Consider the following 21,448-nt stretch of genomic DNA (forward strand, 5'->3'; position numbering starts at 1 on the left):
CTCCGTTGGCATGCTCCATCTTGGAGTCGTTTTCCTCGTCTTAGGACTATTTCTTGTTGCTTCCGGGTGGCTCCCTGATGACGTCACTTCTTGGAGCAGCATCGGCTCCGTCAGCTGGTTCAATGAACTAGTATGCTCCGGCCTGTTCGCTCTCTTCATTGGCGTATTTTTGATTGTACTGCACAAATATTTGACCAAGAGCGAGGAAGACGCCTTGGAGGACTACGTCCAGAGACAATTGACGAGATCGAGATCTGGGCATAGATTGGAACGAGATGCAGAGACTGGTGGCATGCGTACAAAAAATGCTAGACGTGCGCGCGCTACTGAAGTCCTACCTGAACCTGTAACAGAGACTTACACCGAGCCTCCGCCAGACAGAGCTCATGGATTTGTTAACGCGTTGGCTTTGAATGGAGATGCGATGAGAGAGTCGCCGCTGGAACAAATCGTAGAAGAGGAAGTGTCAATGGCATCAGAAAGTGAGCGAAGATTTGGCAAATTCAACAAAGATACATATTCGACGCCGTCTATGGCTCCGAGTCTAAGTCCAGGGTCGCCATCAGATACGAAAGAACTGCTCTCTGATGGGCGTTATATGATCATGTCGAAAATGTGAATAACCAAATTTGACCGTTCGTTGATCCCTTACATTTTACTTTTCTATGGACTTGTATTCGATTTCATAGGTAATCATGTTATACCGCGTTGACTCCTTATCTTTTAAACTTTCTTAAATTCTCCTGTAATTTCTTTCCATCTTTATATTTACAAACTTCACTCGCATTCTCCATTAAAATTAGAATGTTCGGTATCAGCGAATTGTCAAATTGGGAGAAAACCTCAATGCGTTGAAGGCTATCCCTTTATCCAACAGACTCTATTTTTCCTTGATGCTTCTCGTGACAACGTTGTGCTGTGTGCTACCAACGAGTTTAACGGCTTCGTGTAAATTAGAAATACCTACTATAATGTCTTTTTAAGGATCAATATGACTCTCAATTTTAATAAAGAAATGTGTGTATTTTTCATTTCCAACTTATTGTAGTGAGTTTATGTATTTGGTTTATTATGTACCTTCTATATTTATAAAACGATTGTTAAACTAACAACTGCAATCATAAAACAAAATTAGAACCAAGACAGAGCTGATTTAATGACTGTTTAATATTGAATTGTTTCGTAACACGGACGCAATATAAAATATTGATTGCGGTTGTATTCGGAGTTATTATTCTTTTATTAGTTTACGAATTTCGCTGGAGACTGATTTTTTTTTGTTCAATTATTTAAAAATTTATTTAACGCACAAGGCTTAATTCGGTTGTGCCAAATGCATATTATTTTAAGTACTTTTGTTTATGTGATTCCTAATTGATTTAATTGGTAGCTTTATTTATCATAAAATACTAACTTTCTTGTCAAAGACCAAACAATTTGATGATTTTTCTTTCTGATTTTAAAAGGTATGCATAAATGTTATCAATCTTTTTGAACAATACTTAAAAGAGTCCTCAGGGCACACCTTTGGAACATTACAATATAATTAAATAATAAAACAGACAATATGTAACCTTTTTGGTCTTTGATCCTTATTGTTAATGAAAACGATGATTTCTCTAATTTAGTACACGGCTGTGAATATGTATTTTCTTGTCAAATATCGAAAATTTTACTTTACAAATTAATCGGTTTTTATATTATCGCACATTTAATGTGAATTAGTCAAGATTAATCAAAATTGATGTCACGGAGCTCAATTTTATTATTTGGCTTTCTAAAAATTTATTTTAGTCCTATAAATATGTTAGTTACTTATGTTTCTGTTGCCACTTCTTTTTACAACAATGATCTCGTTATTAATTGCCTTGCACGCTTTAGGTCAATTTTCGATTCTTATAACAAAAGATTTTTCCGTTTTAAGTAGTACACAATTTTTTTCAAGACATGTATAGAAACCGACAATTTTATGCCACATCAAGGGCATGTTTCTTCAAATCGAACTAAAGTTTGCATTTCTAAGAGTTACGTGGTGTGTTTAATTATCAAACTGTCATAACTGTCGAATTGACATTGATCCTAAATAATATACTATTTAATAAACCTGACCGATTCTAGCCCTCGATGTGACATAACATTTTCAGAAGACACCAGTAATCTATGTAAATGTTATAATTTATTCGTTTGTTAGTTTTAAGTATCATTAATGTCGTCTTTTATCAATTTATTATTGTTACACGTGTGTATTGTAATTGCACTTGATTCATAGATGTATTATTGAAATTGTTAAGGAGTTTTGACAAACATTAGAAACATTTAGACCGCACGTGAAATAGATAAACGATTGAAATCCACGTCATGTTTCTAATGTTTTCCAAATCTTGTTAGTAAAGCCTTTATCTACTGCTGTATTTTACGGTAACGTGGATGTTTAAATGAAGTAAAAGTCCAATGGGGATTGGATGTAATCTTACATAAAATACATTAGTAGAAAAAGCCTGAGCGAAATCGTCTACACCCTGTGTCTAGAACCAGCTAGCTTGTATAAAATAATAATTAAAAGATTGACTTTACAGTGATATAGACACGAATTACGCGATACAGTTGTAAATAAACCCTCGAGGGACTTAAACAAACTTATCTGGAATTCTAAATAATTCGACGAAATCAATGATTGATTAAAGTTTTTATTAATATCGTTTACGAATGTGCCATAATCATATTGCGCTTTGCAGCGAAACTTAGATAATTTATTATATTTATTCGCCTTTTGAATTCTATTAGGATTAGACCCGGTTTATATGCAAGCCCTTTGTAGCAAATATAATTAATTTTCGTATAATATAAACAAAGTTCCAATCTCATGAATATACAGCCTATACTTTTAATAATTAAACGTTTAAACAATATCCATATGTGAAATAATACTCTCTGTGAAGGGAGAAAAATTATAAAATAATACTCTCAGTAAAATTCAAAGCTAAACAACACTACATCACTACAAAAGGCGTGCAAATAGATCTCGAAACTAAATGTAAAATAAAAAATTTTGCACAAATAACGTGAGATTAGCTGCACACAAATTAATTATGAAATTTCTTGTGCCTATACTTTTATATTAGGTATTTTATAGGATTGTATCGTTACGATTTTATATACTCGCTAAGTGACACGTGTAAATACGCCACTTTTATCACTTTAATACTAAATTCTTACTAAATGCCTTCGCTTTTTGTATCCTATTTACAATATTCACGTACACGATACGTTTACATGCTGAAATTTATAACACGATTCCATTAAAATAGTGTACCTAGTATATTTATCTTAATTATTTCAAGTTTTTGTACCTAGCAATACCATAGCATTTAAATAGTTTTCACGTCAGATCTATACAGAATAATTCCGATAGATGCATGTGATATCTTCAATATATCCTCTAATAGATAAAGTAATATATACCGAGAGATTATCTCGGCTACTTGCTATTTCTCACAAATAAACGAATCATATTTGATTGTTTTGTTTACCACACGCCATCTTGATGAGTCATCGATAACAGCAATTTATAGAACCTTCAGGTAAATATACCGCCTCCTTGGTATATTATCGCGTGAGCGTAGAACCAAAGGGTCCCGGGTTCGATTGCTAGTGGTGGGGATTAAAAAGAAATGTCGGCCTGGTAGAACACAGAAGGCTGATCACCTACTTGTCTATAAATAAAATCGATCAGTGTATATCATACACAGATGTATATTGTCTGCCCCATACCCCACTAGGGACTTCACTCTTTTCAAGTAATATTCGCAATGTAAAGGAGATGTTTTATTAAGAGCTAGGTTTTATGTATTCTTTATAGATTATATTATGCATTGTTTAAATTTTTCCAATTATAAATTACTGTTTCCTTCGATTATAACTCTATTACTTAAACTGATTGTAAAAAGTCAGTACTTCAACATGTTTCTTATATGCTCAGCGTAAAATTTAATGTATAATGCAATAATATCGCAACTATACGTAACTTAATATACAAAAGGATTGCGTTTGGTAATCATTCTGTAAAATACATCATTTACGCTGGCGTAGCTCGAGTCTGGAGCCAAACATTGGTTAATATACGAGTATATTTGGTAATAAACTCGAAACTTACATGGGTCTATAAATGGGAAATGTAACTACATAACTGCCATCTCTCTTTAAGGTACAAAGAGTAAAATTAATCAAATATAAGAGGGAATTACGTGTTCGAATAAATTGCATCCTTTTAATATCTTTTATTTTAATATATAATTTCCTTCTTCTATATCTTTTTTTACGTTGCTTATAATACAACATCTCCTGTACCCTAACTACCAGCCGAACTTTTCCATTTAAATTCGATACTTTTAATTTTTTGTGAAGCAAGTTTTGTTATTTTCAATGTTGTGCAACGCTCAAAGGTGTTAGTTGTGAATTTTGATGCAAAATTTCGGTGTCGTGAAGAATTTTTATAAACGCTTTTGCGCCTATATTTATGCGTGTTACGCGCACTACTTTACTATTTCTAAGATATATAAGGTTCAATTTTCTGTGACTTTATGTCTATTTTTTGTATTGATAATATTTTAATGAAAGTCATCTTCAGATTTGTTTTTATCAAACGGAATGTTGTGAGCGACTTTACAGTACAATCTTTTCGATGTGATTTTAATTTTTTTATATAATTTCTGAAGAGGTGATACGCAAATAGACAGAAATTCACAGAAAGCATCACACTATCTACATCCGTCATCAAGTTTCTACAGTCACAGTGCAATATTTTTCTAGAAAAATTAATACTGTTAAAATCTATTCTTATCTTCTAAGTACAAAATAATATCTGCGCAAATCTAAACTTTTAAAATCTGTTTATTGTTAAATAGTTATCTATATTCTTTGCGAATAATAAGACATTACGTATGAATTCAAATTGCTTGACATCATTTCTTTTAAATAACATTTTATATGAAAGTAGACAGAAATACAGATAATATAATACTAGACAGAACTAATTGAAAATCGTTTATATCTTGTTCTAGAAATACTAAACTAAACACAAAGTTCTTTAGATATTTACATTTAATACACAAATAAACTCTTTAACTAACAAATTATAAACATTTTACCATTCAGTAAATCAATATTAGCTACATAATTAGACTTTCTCGTACTATTTACCGTATTTTCTACTACTTAGCTTTCTGACTAAAAATAGGGTTGTCAAATAAATGATAATTGTGTAACAATTGCTTACTCTTTATAATTAATTGTGTACAGTACAGTGAACTGTCTACTAAGTAAACTACCAAGCCAAGAATTCTTCGTGAATCTGAAGGACAATAGCTAATTGTTAGAATGTTTAGACACTTTTACTTAGATACATCATCATTTTCCCTTTTAAATTACGTCTAATGATATTTAAAATCACTTTTATTTAAATACCTCTATTACAAAAGTTGACAACCCTAGCCACAACCAGCTCCAATATTTGTATGTTTGTCTTAAACGTAGTGTATTCAAATAGATTCTGCGCAGATATTCCAACGAAGAGACTTGTTTAATTTTAAGTTTTTATTGTTATTGAAATATAACTGGTTTATATGGTATATCATTTTAAGTAGTGATCTTTTCACTTGTACCTACTACATAATCTGTTAAAGTGTTTTATTGAGATACGCTGTTAACTTTATTTAGAAAAGGACTTTTCTTTTTATTGACAAACTTGAATGGTTGTTGTGGTATCTCATTTAATTTGTCTTCCCTTGTACGTAAAAACACGTAAAACACTAAAAATACATACAAACAGGCATGATTACATTAAATAGTAATTTTAGTTTGTTTTTTCATAATACGTAATATATGAAACGTTCATGATAAATCACTTTAACAGTTGTCACATACAGACCAATTTCTAATAGTTTGTATAAGATAATATTGTAATGATACAAATATCTACAAGTATTACTAGCGAGCCGTATGTTAATATTTTTTGTAAATTAATATTTTTATCGATGTTTGAGAGAAAGTTATATCGTTTCATTGTAACCATACTGACAGGTTTAACAGTATAATTTCATCATTATAATCCTTTAATCATTATTTTTTATATAGGGTTTGATTTATTATACTGTAAATGTTTTTATTCGAATTTTCACAAAAGTAAGTGCGTTCTAAATAAACAAATCTCAAATCTTATTAGTTATTATATATCTTGCTCAAGCAGCGTTATTTAACATTATGTATATGCTGTTTCATATAAAATAATATCGTGAAAACAAAAATGTCTAACAGATTCTTAAGACGCCATTCACGACTTTGTAATTATTAAAATGAAACTCACTTCATAGACCTAAGAAATAGATACGGCACGGACAGCACATTCAAATTGTAAGATATAACAACATATTACATACATGGAGTTCTTTGCGGGGTAGTTATATAAATTCTTGCATAGGATTACTGTAATATACGTTTAAAATTCGCTATCAAGATTTGTTTAGAGGTCCACTATATCAACGACAGTATTACTTTGCCGGAATTAAAATGTAAATATATCTATGAAAATAACAAGCTTTTTGCATTTACTGTTCGAGAATTTCTAATTAGTATTATATATAATATAGTGAACAGTCTATTTTACTTTCAAAACACAATATTTATTAATACCAAAACAAAGCAAAACTTACTCCGCTATTAATTTTATATTAAGCTCAAATGAAAATATGAGTCGCATTTCACTGTACAAAATTAAACTTTAAATTGAAACTTTCGTGCTTTTAAAATTTAGCAGCTTTTACGTTCGTTTCATTTCGTTTATATTTATTATGGAAATGTTTATCTAACAACTTATAACAGTGAATCGTTATCCGCGATATATGGACAATTAAAAGACGATTTTCATATTTTCTGGCGTAATCCTTTGCGTTCATAAAATTTAACATAAAGCTTTCTTATATTTGGACGATATTTTGTAAAGAGGTGTTAGCTCACGTGCATTTGATATTATTTATACGCATTGTTGATCTCGCTGTCTTGGAGTATTAAATACGATGGTTTTTTATAAAATAAACTTGATATTTTAAATCATTAGGAGCGGATTTTTTAATCCTCGTTAAAAATTTATTCATCAAATATCTTATTAAACAACCGTTTCTAAAATGTGTTGTAATTTCTCTAGTTTTGATATTTTACAGGTGACGTTGTGATACTTTATTGGATGGATAAGTTTTCACATAGCATTATTAAATAGCTCCTAATTATTAATTAATATGAGTGTATTTCAGAAATATAGCCTTCTCTCAAACATGTTAAATTAATCACATCATTCCACGTTAGTATATTTAATTTCACTCGATTTATTACACTTAATAAATGATAAAATATTCATTTTCTTTTATTCGTTTCTGCGACCCACTAAAGTAACTATAGTAAAGACTGATAGATATATAGTACCAGGATAGATGGAACAACAAAGAAATAGCGTGTAGAAAGCGGTAAATTACTTCCTACTAGAACATTAAACCTTGATTATTATTACTATAATAATTGAATTTGTATACCAATAACAATTATTTTCTACAAAAATGATCACCAACATTCTTAGGGGAAGATACCACTTCAATTACTTGGAAACCCTTGAGTTATTGAGTATCAAAATACATTTGATTGATCCTATGTTGTTCTTCGGATCGTCGGTTCAAAACATATATTTGTTTGCTTTTGTTTAATGCGACAATTAAACTTGCAACATATCGCAATAGAAATTTTCTTTTTTTATCTCAGCAAAGTTGCTGGTGTAAAGCTTGATGGTAAGCGCTAACACCGCCCATGAACATTTGCAGAGGCATAAGGAGGATATTTGCTGAGGGCTTACGTCTTTGCAAATGGATTGCCGACTTTAAAAGATGTGGTATAAAGAATGGACTGATAACGGGGAAAAAACGGCAAGAGAAGTGTAAGTAAAAGGATACGAGCGTATGGTTTATTTTATTGTGTCCTGTATTCATTTAAAAATCTCATAAATCAAAGTGATATCTATTCGAGAATTGTTACCGACGGCGACGGGGTCCTGAACTATTAAAAGAACCCAGTAAATATCTAGCAGTTTCGTACATATAGGTAGAATGTAAGTACATTGGGAGCGATTCGTTGGCACGTCTGGCCCCACCCCCTCGTACTAAAATCGATAAACTGTACTGTACTGCTTTACGCTGTACATGCCGTGTTCTGTATGATTCGCTATGAAGACACAGTGAATATACACAGAAATGTATAATATATATAAATTACTAGGTGATTGAAGTGACTGTTGAATAATCCTTGTTATGTCCTGTATTTTTGGTAAACTAGGTTGTCGCGCGCGGTTTTGCTCGTGTAGTAAAGGAAAAGTCACATAACTCCCGTTTCCGTAGGGTTTCCTGTATAAAAACTGTTCCTTGTCTCTCTCGGGTCTCAAACTATATTTGTACTAAATTTCTTCCAAACCGGTTCAGTAGTTCAAAGATTAAGCAGAGTGGGTTTCTGTATTTATGATATTAAGTAGGGGATGATAACGCCGGATAAAAACATAGCGGCGTTCCTAACAATCTTTACTTTATTGATGAACCTAATAAAATTTTCCATATATACGACTACCGACTAATAACTTTAGTAATATTGTATGAAAACCTCACCACAGATGACTAAATTTACAACTTACTAACATTATAATTGCAAATGTGTGTTTGTTTGTTTATCTTTCTTTAGTGTCGCAAGGAAGTGATTAACTGATAAGAATTTGATGTCCCCAAATAATTATGCGACCGTGGTGATATCTATATCTCATTCTTAAAGAAATTCCGGGTGTAGAATATTAGTACACCTACTATAAACACGTCCACTACCTTTTCCCTCTATTTTCCATTCCTCTACGAGATTAATCCTTTATCAAATGAATGTCCACCGTATCGTATGTATCCCAACGTCTTATTGCTTTGGCCCTGGACCCAAGCGGGACAAGCTTTGCCCTATTTGTCTCTATCGATCTCGACATTTATTTAATTTGCGAATCAATGAGACTTCTTATACGTAACAACATGATTGAATTGTCCATGTCGTGTTTAAGGGAATTGGCTCAAACATGTTCTTTAATATAATATACTTACTTCAGCCCGTGGGATCCCTCGAGAGGTATTGGATAAAAGCCTTGTCTATTAGCTATGTCTGAAATGAATTTCATTCAGGTTGAGATTTTTGCGTGAAAGAGCAACAAACATATATATGTTTGTTGGCCTATATAGGCCATACATCGTATTCTTAAACTAACGTTTTTATTATAGTGTTAGTAAAATATTAATGTAATAACACAAGGTTTTGTACAATATCCTTATATATAAAAATCAGTATCCCTTTAAAAGAATCTTAGTTCTAAAATCACATTTAATCCCAATATGAAACGGGTAGAAATTGAACTAATTGGACTTGGGTCAATCACTTGAAACTACAGCCAACTGTGAGGGCAATAACCCCATTTTAAACTAAAATTTATAGCCTGCAACTATGACTTAGTTGTTGAAACACTTAACAATATCGCATAAGCTTATCGAAAAGTAAATTCAAAAACACATAATAATTTAATTTATCCCTTCTCACCCCCCTAAATTACATTTTAATAACCCACTTAACAGTTTTGAAGAAACAGACTTTGTAGATATAATAAATTTAATGTACGAAAACCACATTTTTTTTACAATTAACTCACAATGATAACTAATAAATAGATGCGTCTCAAACTAATGTTTGTTACGCGATAAGATCCTAATACACACTCAACAAAACAACATTCTCTTAGCAGTTAGATAAAACGCAACAGAAATTAAAGTTACTATCAGTAACACATTTTTATGACAACCTAATATGAATATACGATCGCCAGTAACTTTTAACAATTTCTCATCCACTTTGAACTACTAAAAGCTATTTGACGTGTAATTTTTCACAAAGCTAACTGTCGGGAGAAGTGTTATTTATTTGAATTGCTTCTCATATCTCGAGTAATGTTAAGGAAATACTGAATAAAGGTGACATTCAAATAACATTACTTGTTGGCTCATGCTTTTGACATCGCTACTGCTATCCGCTTCTAGAATATACAGTCCTAGTACCTTCCGTCTGGAAGGTAGCTGTCTAGCAAGCAAGATATATATATGAGCTTCGATACACACAGACAGACAAGTTAACTTCCTCCATTAAAAGGGTGGTCCCGAACGGGGACCCGGGATTTAAAAAGTATTCAAAACTTAAGCTATTGTGTATTCATGAACGTTTATGAAAGTTTTCTCCGCAGCACCTGATTAAATGTTATTTTTTTTCTTTTTTTACAAGACCTAATTACGAGAGACAGTGCAAGTTAGATTGAGTAAGGTCCATTGAGGAAGGAATATTAGTTTCCTATAGTTCTTACATTTTGTAGTGTATATTATTATAAAAGTAGATCTTACGATGCTAGGCTATTGAAATTATGAGCATTTACTCGTAGGTACACTACAGCAATATAGTATAATTAAGTTAAACTCTTAATAGTCGGGCAAAGGCTATAACATGATATAAGATTGCTTATGAAGTTTGACATAATTGAGAAATGTTTATTTACTATCTAAACAGAATTGGAAAACAGAACAAATTCAGAAAATAGTAATTCCTGACTTTGAATGTCACAAACTGCCACTAAACTGTTACGTCAAATGTATCCCTTTCTTTACCCATCGGAGTCCATTCCTTTATTCCTATCGTCAATCCTTTCTTTATCGTACATGTTCAAGGGAGGTAGTAATCGCTTACCATCAGGCGAACCACTAGACTACTCGCTCTTACATAAAAAATTCTAATGTTCCCTTTCAAATTTCGTCATAATGATACAGTTTATATCAAACAACATGAATTGTACTTACCACGAAGCAATAAAAATAATAGTACCATGAAATAAAAACATTAATTAAACATTGATATCAGTCGACACGCCACATTTTTCGTTTTATTTTTATTAAAAAATTGAGTTCACGTTTCAAACGTTGAATATTAAATTCTAAATAAAATATGGGTTGGGCTTTGAGTTTTACAAGCACTTAGAGAGCTTTTAAAAACGTATATTTTTCCAAGTATCGTACATTGGAAAATAAAGTTTCATATTAAGTATTTACATAGAAAATAGTTCACGTTATTTAGATAGAAGATAAGCTCCATAGTTGTGTTTTACATTAATGATATAGCAAATTTGTTGGATACGTTATGGAATGTTTTATGTTTTATGTAGAAAATATTTCTCAAGATTACGTATATATATTATTTTCGTGGTAATTATTGATTTATTCTTTGTAAATCAGCATTAATGTAATACAACGTAAATTTATATGTGGCAGTCAACTTGGTTAAATTTTTATAAAAATGTCGATGGAAAACTTGATCATTATGACGTTAATACTTTTGTCCTATGTTTACACCTTAAGCCAATTTATTCAATGTTATAAAAAAATGAAATAGCGCTAGGGGCCACAGCAGGTACGTTCTATGGCAGTATATCATTCAGATTGTTGAACTGCGTCGCTTAATCTAATTGCTAATCTATTCAATAAACGGCTGATTTTGGATGCGAAACTCTGGTATATTTTTACCTTTTTTATAATAACTAAACTGAAATTTCTCAACATTTTTCAGATATGCTCCAGTCTCTATTACAACCAAGTAGTCAACGCACGAAGTGTAAGCATAAGAAATATTTATTTCAAAAACATTTTAAGTAATTTGCAACTATTGTAGTTTTTAAATGTATCTCATAAATATGAAAATGAATATCTATTTAATACGAAAATGAGGCAATATTACTATGATATTACCTAGTTTTCATCTATCTTCGCTTCGAGAGCTTTTATATAACACTGCAATTCATTATACTACATATACTGTAATGCTTGTAATAAGAAATTATCGCTAGATGCTACGCCTAGTTGCCTATCAATATGTCTGTTATTGCTTTATAACTTTTTTGCACAAAATCATCACACACATAATTCTTTGACACGAAAAGGTCATCGACGTTCCTGGAGGGAGGCACACTCTCAATTTTCAACATGGTCAAATGGGAACTATTTCGTATCAAACAAAATATCATGCTAATCAGCTTCCCACTGAACTATGAAGTAACATACATATGTACAGTCGAATTGAGAACCACGTGTTTGGGAACGTCGGTTAACAAAGTTAAAATTCGCAGCGATTGTAGCTTCGTGCATGGACATTGTCTAATCGATATCCTATTAACCTAGCTACCGCAATTAGGACACGTAGACTCAAACTGTTTGTTTTTTAATATCAGCCATTTTTTGCTACAATCACTTTTTTAATTCAAATAATATAATAGTTCTTATCGCTCACAAAAATTAATAAAATATTAGAACATATGTAATTTGGAATGATCATTCTTAATAACATTTATGTCGAATTTAGTGTTGTACTAACGATTAATACGTTTATAAACTTACTTCAACCCGTGGCTTAGTTCCTGTTTGTATCCGGTGTAAGCAGAATACCTGAAACAACCGTGATGTAGTTTTAGCTTTAATGACCTAAAATAGTAACAGAAACACAAACTTTCCCATTTATAATATAAGTGGGATTACTATAAAGACAATATACAACAACTTGTTCATGTTGATTCATATTGTATAAAAATAAATAAAGGAAAATTTGCATTGGCTGTGAAATTGGCGGCCTCATGGCAACCGGCAACCGACACAAATAACAAAACGAAAAGTCTTCAGTAGCGCAAAATTTGAACACCAAATTCAGCTTTCGCTTCGGTTGAGACATCGCTAGGCGTACTGCACATATCGGTGTGCGACCTACCCGTATACATTTAGGCTAAACTACGGGTTACAGGTACAGCTAAAAAAATGATTGGAGCAATGCCCGCAGTGGCCGTGCGGCATGAGCGGCGGCGAGCTGAGAAGCGCGGGGGCGGGGGGCGGCGGCCCTCCCAGCTGCCCCTCCAGCTGGGCAGAGGGCTCGAGGAGGCCACCCCCTCGCCGGACCACCGGTTCAGGCACGAACTCTACTTCTGTAGAAAGGTAAACATTGGTAACAAGTATCTGATAGAGATATCTAGACGTTTACGCAGCAGTTTTTAGCAGCTTTCTTTTAAAATGTAAAGTTTCCATATTTTATAATTACATTTTTTAATTAGATCTACGTTATTTTTTTCAGATTTGCTAGACTTACTAGACTGTTTTATGAAAGGTTTAATAGATTTGATTGTAGCCATAGCCAGCAATTTTCGTAATCTGAAAATTATTACTAACTAGAGTACGTTGTATTTTATTTCCCCAGTGTTAACCAAGTTTGTTTTTTTTTTTATTTTGAAAAGAAACTCGGTCAATTCCCACGATCAAAATCTATTTTATTGTACATACATACATACATACATACATGGTGTAAATTATGAACACAAAGACACAAACAACGAATATAATAATACACTGCTTTTTGGGTCAGTAAAGGTAAAGTCTACCTACAGTATAGCAGTTGAACAGTGTTTTGCAAACTTGGCACACGATTACGGTGGAAAATGCTGAAATATAGCGCATTTTGTCTCGTAACTTAAAAATTGTCGTAACAAATGGTGTAATGCATTTTAACTTAACTTTAAACTTGGTTCCCGGATACTAGAAAATTAATAGAATTATGAGCGTAGGCAGGGGGTTGGTACGGTTTAATGTATTTTATTTGATTTTTTAAACACAAGATATTATAGAACTAGATTTGTGCTTGCATACTTAAAGGGAATTTCTACAGTTGTATCTATCTCCAAAAATCTTATGAATGCACTGTACATACAGTCAAATTTCTTTATCTATTAATTTAATACAATTACATCAATTCATTTATTCTAGCAACGATCACTTCGACGACTGAGCTAGAACATGCTAGGAGATTTTATAAAAATATCCTTGCGCATTTAACTTATGCAGAAAATCTATATCTAAGTAGTGTCATTGAAAAACCTATGGTCTAAATAAAGTTCAAACGTATATAAGTATTATAATACATTACAGACGGCATTCCTGCATGCAGTAGTGGGCTCGCTTCTGCTGGGCATTGTGGTTCTGGTGGTGGGGCTGGTGCAGCTATCTCCGGGGGCGGAGGCAGCTCAACATCGCTACTATCTGATGGGCGCTGGGGCCGCACTCATTGGGGCTGGGATATTGGGAGCCGTGCTAAGGTAATTGACTACTGCATATTCTTACGACAATTGAAGAAGGTAGACTGACTCCAATCAAATAAGGATCCGCGCACAATTTATGCTACTTACTGGCGGGTATATATATATTTATATATATATATATATATATTTTTTTTTTTTCGATATATTTCATCCAACTCTAATAGTAACAAAGCTAAATACGAGGGAAAGTTAACACTCGCCATTCAGCCATTCATTCTCACAAACTGTCCCGTTTATGTCATCAAAGTAAAACTCCATCAGGCCCTTAATCTAATGCCTTCCAAAAATTGGATATGAATTCACCATAAGCTACCCTTTTCCAGCCCATAAGCCTAGTCCAATGTCACTTTGATACAAACTTGTTTCGAAAATTCCATTACCTCCATAGCAAATTTCATGCTCATGGTGCGTAAATATCTACTCTTTCTTATAAAACAAATTGTAAATAGGAATGGCCTCAAAAGATTACATTTTATCTCCTTCAAGATACGATCCTTATGGTATTGCAAGCTTTTCTTATAATGGAATATTTCGTTGTTACAATTTAGAATGACACACCATCATTATGACCAATTTATCAACATTCACACTGATCAGATGAGATTATCTCTCACGCAGATCTTCATAAAATAGAAAAAATCTATATATAATAGAAAAATATACAATTATATTAGTATTGTTATAATGCGTATATGAAATTAACGTCCGCCCAGAAACGTAGAATGTGGTAAATGGTATTTCTACAGCTCGTAACAAAACCATTTCGACACTCAACTTAATTAAAATTTGATAGGACGGCTATTAGGCTAATGAAAGCCAATCTAGTTATGTGGAGACAACTCTCGGTAATTACTGTCTAACGAATACGTTCATAGAGAATGATAGTTTATATTTAATATTACTTAATTAGACCAGTACAGATAACATTGCTAATTGTAAAAAAAACACAAAAAAGTACATATTAGAATCAAACCAATTGGAAAAGAGAAAATAACAAAAATGAGTGGACAAATAGATTTCAGTTGAACTAAGGACCCGGCCTTAGTTCTTAGTAGAAGAAGGGGAAGTTTTAAGAGCAGAATACGGTTTGCCTCGATTTCCGGCAAAACTACAAGTCATGGGGAAAAAGTCAAATGATGTCTTAAAGTATATGAATATGTATTTATTAAATACAAATATTAAACAAACTAGTTACAATAACTTTCCTATTAAATGCAGTACTGAACTATTTTCTGCACTCCATAATAATCTAACCATTATTCAAGCTCCTGAAAATTGAACACTACTTCTTCCCAATTACCATATCCTTCCAGGTGTGTCTGCATACACTGGTACAACAGGAAGTACCGTTCGGACTACCACGTGCCGGCGACCCACGCTGCCCCGAAGCACGTCAGCGTTGTGGATAGCCAGGAATACCGACCCAAGCTCAAAACCCAGGCAAGCGTGGGACGCGAGGTGGACCTGATCAAGCAGCCCTCTGCCGCCAGCGACACCTAAATATGACCACACTTCTAGATTAATCTATGGCGTCTTTCTGTGATTCGTGTGATGATCGGGTGGTTAATTGAATGCAAATTTTGTTTTTACTTTATATTCTTGATTTGCTATGTTTTCTGCCAAAACGTTTTAATGTGTGGGAGGTTTTACATTCGTTTAAAAAATTCGTACTTATGTGTTTAGTTATTTTTTGAGTTTAAGACTTAAACATTGTTTGCTCTTGTCTATCGGGCATATTTGAAATGCAATCACGGTTAGATGCCGTTTTAGTATAAATGTATAATTACATTGTAATAATAATATGTGGTTCTGTCTGTGTAGAATCATCAAGTTAGTAGTTTACCCTTTAACGGTAATTTTAGTTTGTATTTTGATATAACTTTTGGAACTCTATTTCTAGTCCTTTTATTGTTTTTAAGGATTTATATGAGATTTTTTTATTAGGATTTTTTATGTGTTTATTATAAACCTATTAGACTTAAAACGGACATGCGTTCTTGTATTATTCAGTCTTTGACAATAGAGATCATTATTTATTACAAGATAATATATTCGTTACATATCATAAAAAACATAATCTCAAATTATTTTTATCACGCGAAGAATAACGAATTTCTTGTTATAATATGTAAATATTCATTTCAAAAATGTACTTATCGCTATGTTATTCTAACCCTACCGTCCGAATGAACACAATTTTGTCAGTTTATCTCATGGAAAATTCCAAAATTTATCGCTAATATAAACTTAATGTTAATCGAAAACATGCTTGTGGCCATGTTTGTATGACAAGTAAGTATCAAATGTAATAGTACGTAAAACAGATACGAATTACATTATCATACAAGTAGTTCTTCCACCTCTCTGATCAAATATCACTTGATCCTTTGAATGGAGAAGAGTAGTCCCCGAAAATGTTCTTTATCCTAGGCTTTATCTTTTCCATTAAGCAGTAAAGAAATTCGATAAAGATCAACAGATTGTCTTGTTAAAGTCCACCTGATTGACTTTTTGATAGCCCTGCCAGGACTGTCAAACTAAGTGATACAAAATGAATATTCTTTGCTAGGGTTGGCACTTCCCGGAGGATGAACCTTCCGATTAATTATAAACGGATAATTATAAACGGCTTCATAAAAAACATGACTAAAAATCATAAAATTGTAGGTTGAATAATTCTCTAATTTTATCTACATGTATTGATGACCGCCTCCTTGGTACATTGGTTAACGCATGAGCGTAGAACCGAGCGGTCGTGTGTTCGAATCCCGATGGGGACGCACAAAACACATGTCTCGGTCTAACAGGACACAGAAGGCTGTTCACTTACTTATCCATAAAGAAAATCGATCAGTAATACAGATGAATATCATCTGCCCCATACCCCATTAGGGGATATGGGACTTCACACTTATCTACATGTATTATAATGTAAGTCGACTTTTAATCTCGGTGTACTTAAAGGGTAATATTGTAATTTTTGACTTAAAATGTTGCGTATTACGGATTGCGAAAACGCAATCAATTAATAGTTACTGTGTGAATATTTTTATTATTATAATACTTATTTAATGTACTCTGTTAATATTGATATAATCTTGCTCGCTATTTAATCAAATTGCGGAATTTCTATCTGGTGTTTGTAGCTACAGCTCTCTACAGTTTATGTAAGGGATGACTTCTTAATTACTTATATAATTTCACTTATTTAAGTGTGATTTTGAGTCATCGGATTTATTTCCCAAACTTAATATTTGTTTTGCCATTGGCGTAGATACAATAAACAATTAGACTCGCAATTACGCTCGAGAATTGTCCGAAGTAAAACTCTGCCTCAATACTGGGCAGACTTTTCCAATGTACGATACAATAGACTTTGACCATTACTGCCACGGAATAAGGTGTTAATTTCAATTAATGTTTTATACAACGCCGCTCGGACATATTGCCAACCTTTAAAGGCGATTGTGAGTCTAATTCGTCAATGATTAAATCTTAGCATTTTAATCTTAAGAGACTGAAAAGAGTGTTCTAAATAAATCTCAAATACTCGTTTAATCTTTGATATTTTTGTTTTCTTCTAGCTGAAATGTTTCGGTGTTTATTTCTGATATGAGTTTACCAATATTTTGTAAAACCTTTTTAATAAATAAACTTTATCATATATCCAAATCTCACTTTATATATGGGTCCAATGATTGATCCATACTTGTCATTATGCATATTATATTAGATTCTATACACGTTTCTTTATCGATGTTGTATAATATCATAATACTACTCGTAGGTTAAGGTCTAGTAAGGTCTCGTTTCTGGCAAGTCGATCATTTTCGTGGATAAGCAATTGATGTGCAAATTCGTTATTTGGACTATTTTTTTTACAAGAAGTCTTTGTAGAAAAAATCTGGAACCATAATATAAATTTGGATAGCGAAACACGACGAATGATGTTGTTTATTTATGAATAACAAATATTTGCTGTCTTATCATAAAGAGAAGTGTTAATATCTGATTTAAGCTATTGCATGTAATATTCATACTGTGTAGTTAAAAATAAGAAAAGAATGTTTCTAAAGTTTGAGGTTACAAAATTGAATTGTAACCGATTATTTATTGGTGTATTAGAATAGTCCAAATAACAAAGGATTCACCTAAGTATTAATTTGTTAGTTAAATAAATGAAGACATTGTATTATCTTGCTGTTCGATGTAATTGATGTTTAGTTTAAGTATTCCACATATAATATCGTAGATTTAATTAATTTATAATAGAGTTAGATATTGGTGTTAGTAAATTCAGATTTTTATGCGAATATTTTCAAACAGATACGCTTTAATCAACGCTAGTTTCTATGATAATGATGTTGCCAAATATTGTTTTATTGCTTTTTAGCCAGGTTATTATTGCCAGCATAAAAAATTTTATGTACGGGAAAATGTTATAACTGAGTATTTCGGTAATTTTTATATCTAATCCAAAATCAGTATTTAAGTTATAATTTAGGAATGAGAAGGATTTATGAAAATATTTTAGGAAAACAATTAACACCTCGTATCAAACAAAAACTCGTCAATGCCGAGGTGTTTTAATATCAGTATTAAAAAAAATTCTTTAATTCCTTAAATTTTAAATGCTGGTTTAATTACTTCTCATCAGTTAGGAAGACGAGGACAGTGTCAAAATTTTAAAGCCATGAAGCAATTAAGAATAATTTTAAGACATATATTGATGATGGCAACATTATGAACATTATATAGAGTGACCTAGTGTTGCCAGCATAAATTATTTGCTTTGCCATGAGTACTCGTTACTACTAAACATTTTTGGCTCTAAAAAATATTGATGTCACTTTCATACTAGCTTTCATGATCTTGAGAGTGAAAGAGACAAAAAATTAATAACAGCAAGCAACATAACAGCTTATAAATGTTTAATAGAAAGGCACATTGCAAATTAAATGTCATAACTCGACTATACTATGCATCAACCTATGGTTGTAAATCAAAATCTAAAGTCCGAGTTCCTAACTTAGATATCCTAGCTGTCCTTAGTTATTATGAGGTGTAATAATTGGAGAAAGCACTTATCTATGCGAAGTTGACAGACGATTCTTTTCTATACAAAATAGTATCTCGAAAAATTCTAAAACAGAGGGTATAAAATTGTTAAATTATGTATATATTTTTGACAAGACAACGTTCAATATTATTTCGAAACCACTACGCAGCTCGCACCTGGGAAGGTACCACACCCCCACAGAAGATCGGCCGAAATAGTAGTATACAAATACTACTACTTCATATTATGAGTGGGCACACAGGGGACAAAGGCCCATATCCTTTTCTTTTCCCTTTTGTCCATTCCTTTATTTCCGTCCAGAATCCTTTCTTAGCCCTTCATGAACCTTCAAAGATGGCCAAGTTGCTTTATTTCTGGTTGATCACGCGACTAAACAGTTGAGTTGGCCATTATGACAAATTGAGCACGTAACAGTATTAAAAAGGATAGCGGCTAAATACGTAGCTATAAATAAATGCAAAAGTTCAGAAATTAAAAACTTTTTAACGGATTTTAAACGCGATTTATTCATTATATTATTAACCCGACGTTTCGAACACTTTGTATAATCCGTAAAATCAAACACAAGAAAATGCAAAAGTATCAATATTACAGCATTAGATAAGTATTTCCTCTTATTATTGCTCCTAGCAGCATACATGGTTATGAAATGTTAGAAATATATATTTGTTTTACGCTTTTAAGATTGTATTGCCGTGCCAAATTAGATGGTTTGAGAAATTTCCTATTGCGGAATTTATATTTTGACCGAATTTCAATTGTAATTAATGAATTTAATAGAAGGTAATGTCGTTGTGTATAAATATATTGCTTACGCTTTTTATAATTTGTTTCATCGCTATGTAAATAACATTATATCTAATTATAATTTTATTGTTAATTTAAATGTTGAGGTTAAGCACAACCCATACGTACATATTTGTTAAACGATTCATTATAATTAAAATTAATCAATTATATAAGTTGTATTTACGGCTAACACCAAAAAAAAAAAATTGGTAAATTAATTTTTGTGTTTAAGCTATAAAACATTCCGCGGGGTTTATGTATCTGCCAAACGTACGTATATGTTTAGAATATTGCGTAATATTGTAATCGATGTTATAGCTCACCTTGTGTAAATCTATTCTTCGTAAAGAATCGTTAATAAACTTGAATTAAACTATCATGTAATACGTATATCATATGTATAATTAATGTATACCAATGCAATGATTGACTTAACTTCTTTTCCCCCTAAAGAGTCTGTATTTGTTGTTTTTTTTTAATTCGAAAATAAATTGTAAAACAATTGTATTCTAAATTAATTGTGTCAGATTTAGTTGTCTGTAAGAACTTCGAATCTATTTAAAATATAGGAACAATAACATGTTTGTTTTAATCTGTTACGAAACAATTTTAAGAAATGAATTGTATATTTTTAAAAGAAAGTTTATTAACTGTTCTTCCTATCATCTTCATAGATCCTATTCACTGTGAAAAATATTTATTTAAATATTATTTAATTCTTAAATTTAAAATATATTTATTATAAAGATATTTTAAAACTATCACAGTGAATCCATTCACATAAATTATATTTATTTTATGAATATTTTGTATCGAAACTTATTTATTTATATCGCAGCTCTCCAATACGATCGTTTACAGCTGAGAGATATTTAATTTTAATATATTAAAATATTTCATATTTGTATATTTATATATTTTAGTTTAAGTTACGACTGTACTGTTTTATATCTCATATATTTTATACTGATGTCTCTAAATAAATGTGGACGAATATTGTGTCTTTATTTTTATAATAAAACCTTAGAAGGAGGAGGCTATCAGTTCGTCCTCCCGTGTGGTCCCATTGAAATTGGACCTAGTACTGACAATTCGACATTGATGTATTTAATTCGAAAAAAATAAAAACCAAATCTATAAAATTAGCTTTCTTAATCTCTTATCTTATTTTTAAGGAAAAACAGTTACATCTTTCTAATTTCATAATTGGCATGCATTAACCAACATAATTCATATACCTAGTCTTGCCATAAATATTGTAATAAAGAAAAAAGAAAATTGTTAACTGCAAATAACATTTATTA

At 31.8% G+C, this 21,448-nt stretch overlaps 2 protein-coding genes across 3 annotated transcripts in view; both read left to right on the forward strand.

The window, feature by feature from the left end:
- LOC119832515 overlaps window positions 1-619 on the forward strand; it is a 1,890-nt gene extending 1,271 nt beyond the window's left edge. Inside the window, exon 2 of the mRNA XM_038356176.1 lies at window positions 45-619. Within this exon, the coding sequence (XP_038212104.1) occupies window positions 45-619 (575 nt within the window). The remainder of the gene's footprint in view (window positions 1-44) is intronic.
- Window positions 1-16,846, forward strand: part of LOC119832656 — a 44,143-nt gene extending 27,297 nt beyond the window's left edge. Inside the window, exons 2-5 of one of the 2 annotated variants that reach the window (XM_038356359.1) lie at window positions 11,713-11,757; window positions 12,934-13,121; window positions 14,106-14,272; window positions 15,589-16,846. In XM_038356359.1, the coding sequence (XP_038212287.1) occupies window positions 11,715-11,757; window positions 12,934-13,121; window positions 14,106-14,272; window positions 15,589-15,775 (585 nt within the window). In that variant the 5' untranslated portion in view covers window positions 11,713-11,714 and the 3' untranslated portion in view covers window positions 15,776-16,846. The remainder of the gene's footprint in view (window positions 1-11,712; window positions 11,758-12,933; window positions 13,122-14,105; window positions 14,273-15,588) is intronic. The other variant, XM_038356360.1, reaches the window with a different exon arrangement.
- The last annotated feature ends 4,602 nt before the right edge of the window (window positions 16,847-21,448 follow it).

The sequence above is a fragment of the Zerene cesonia genome, chromosome 15 (assembly GCF_012273895.1).
Source record: "Zerene cesonia ecotype Mississippi chromosome 15, Zerene_cesonia_1.1, whole genome shotgun sequence".
Taxonomy (NCBI): Eukaryota; Metazoa; Arthropoda; class Insecta; order Lepidoptera; family Pieridae; genus Zerene; species Zerene cesonia.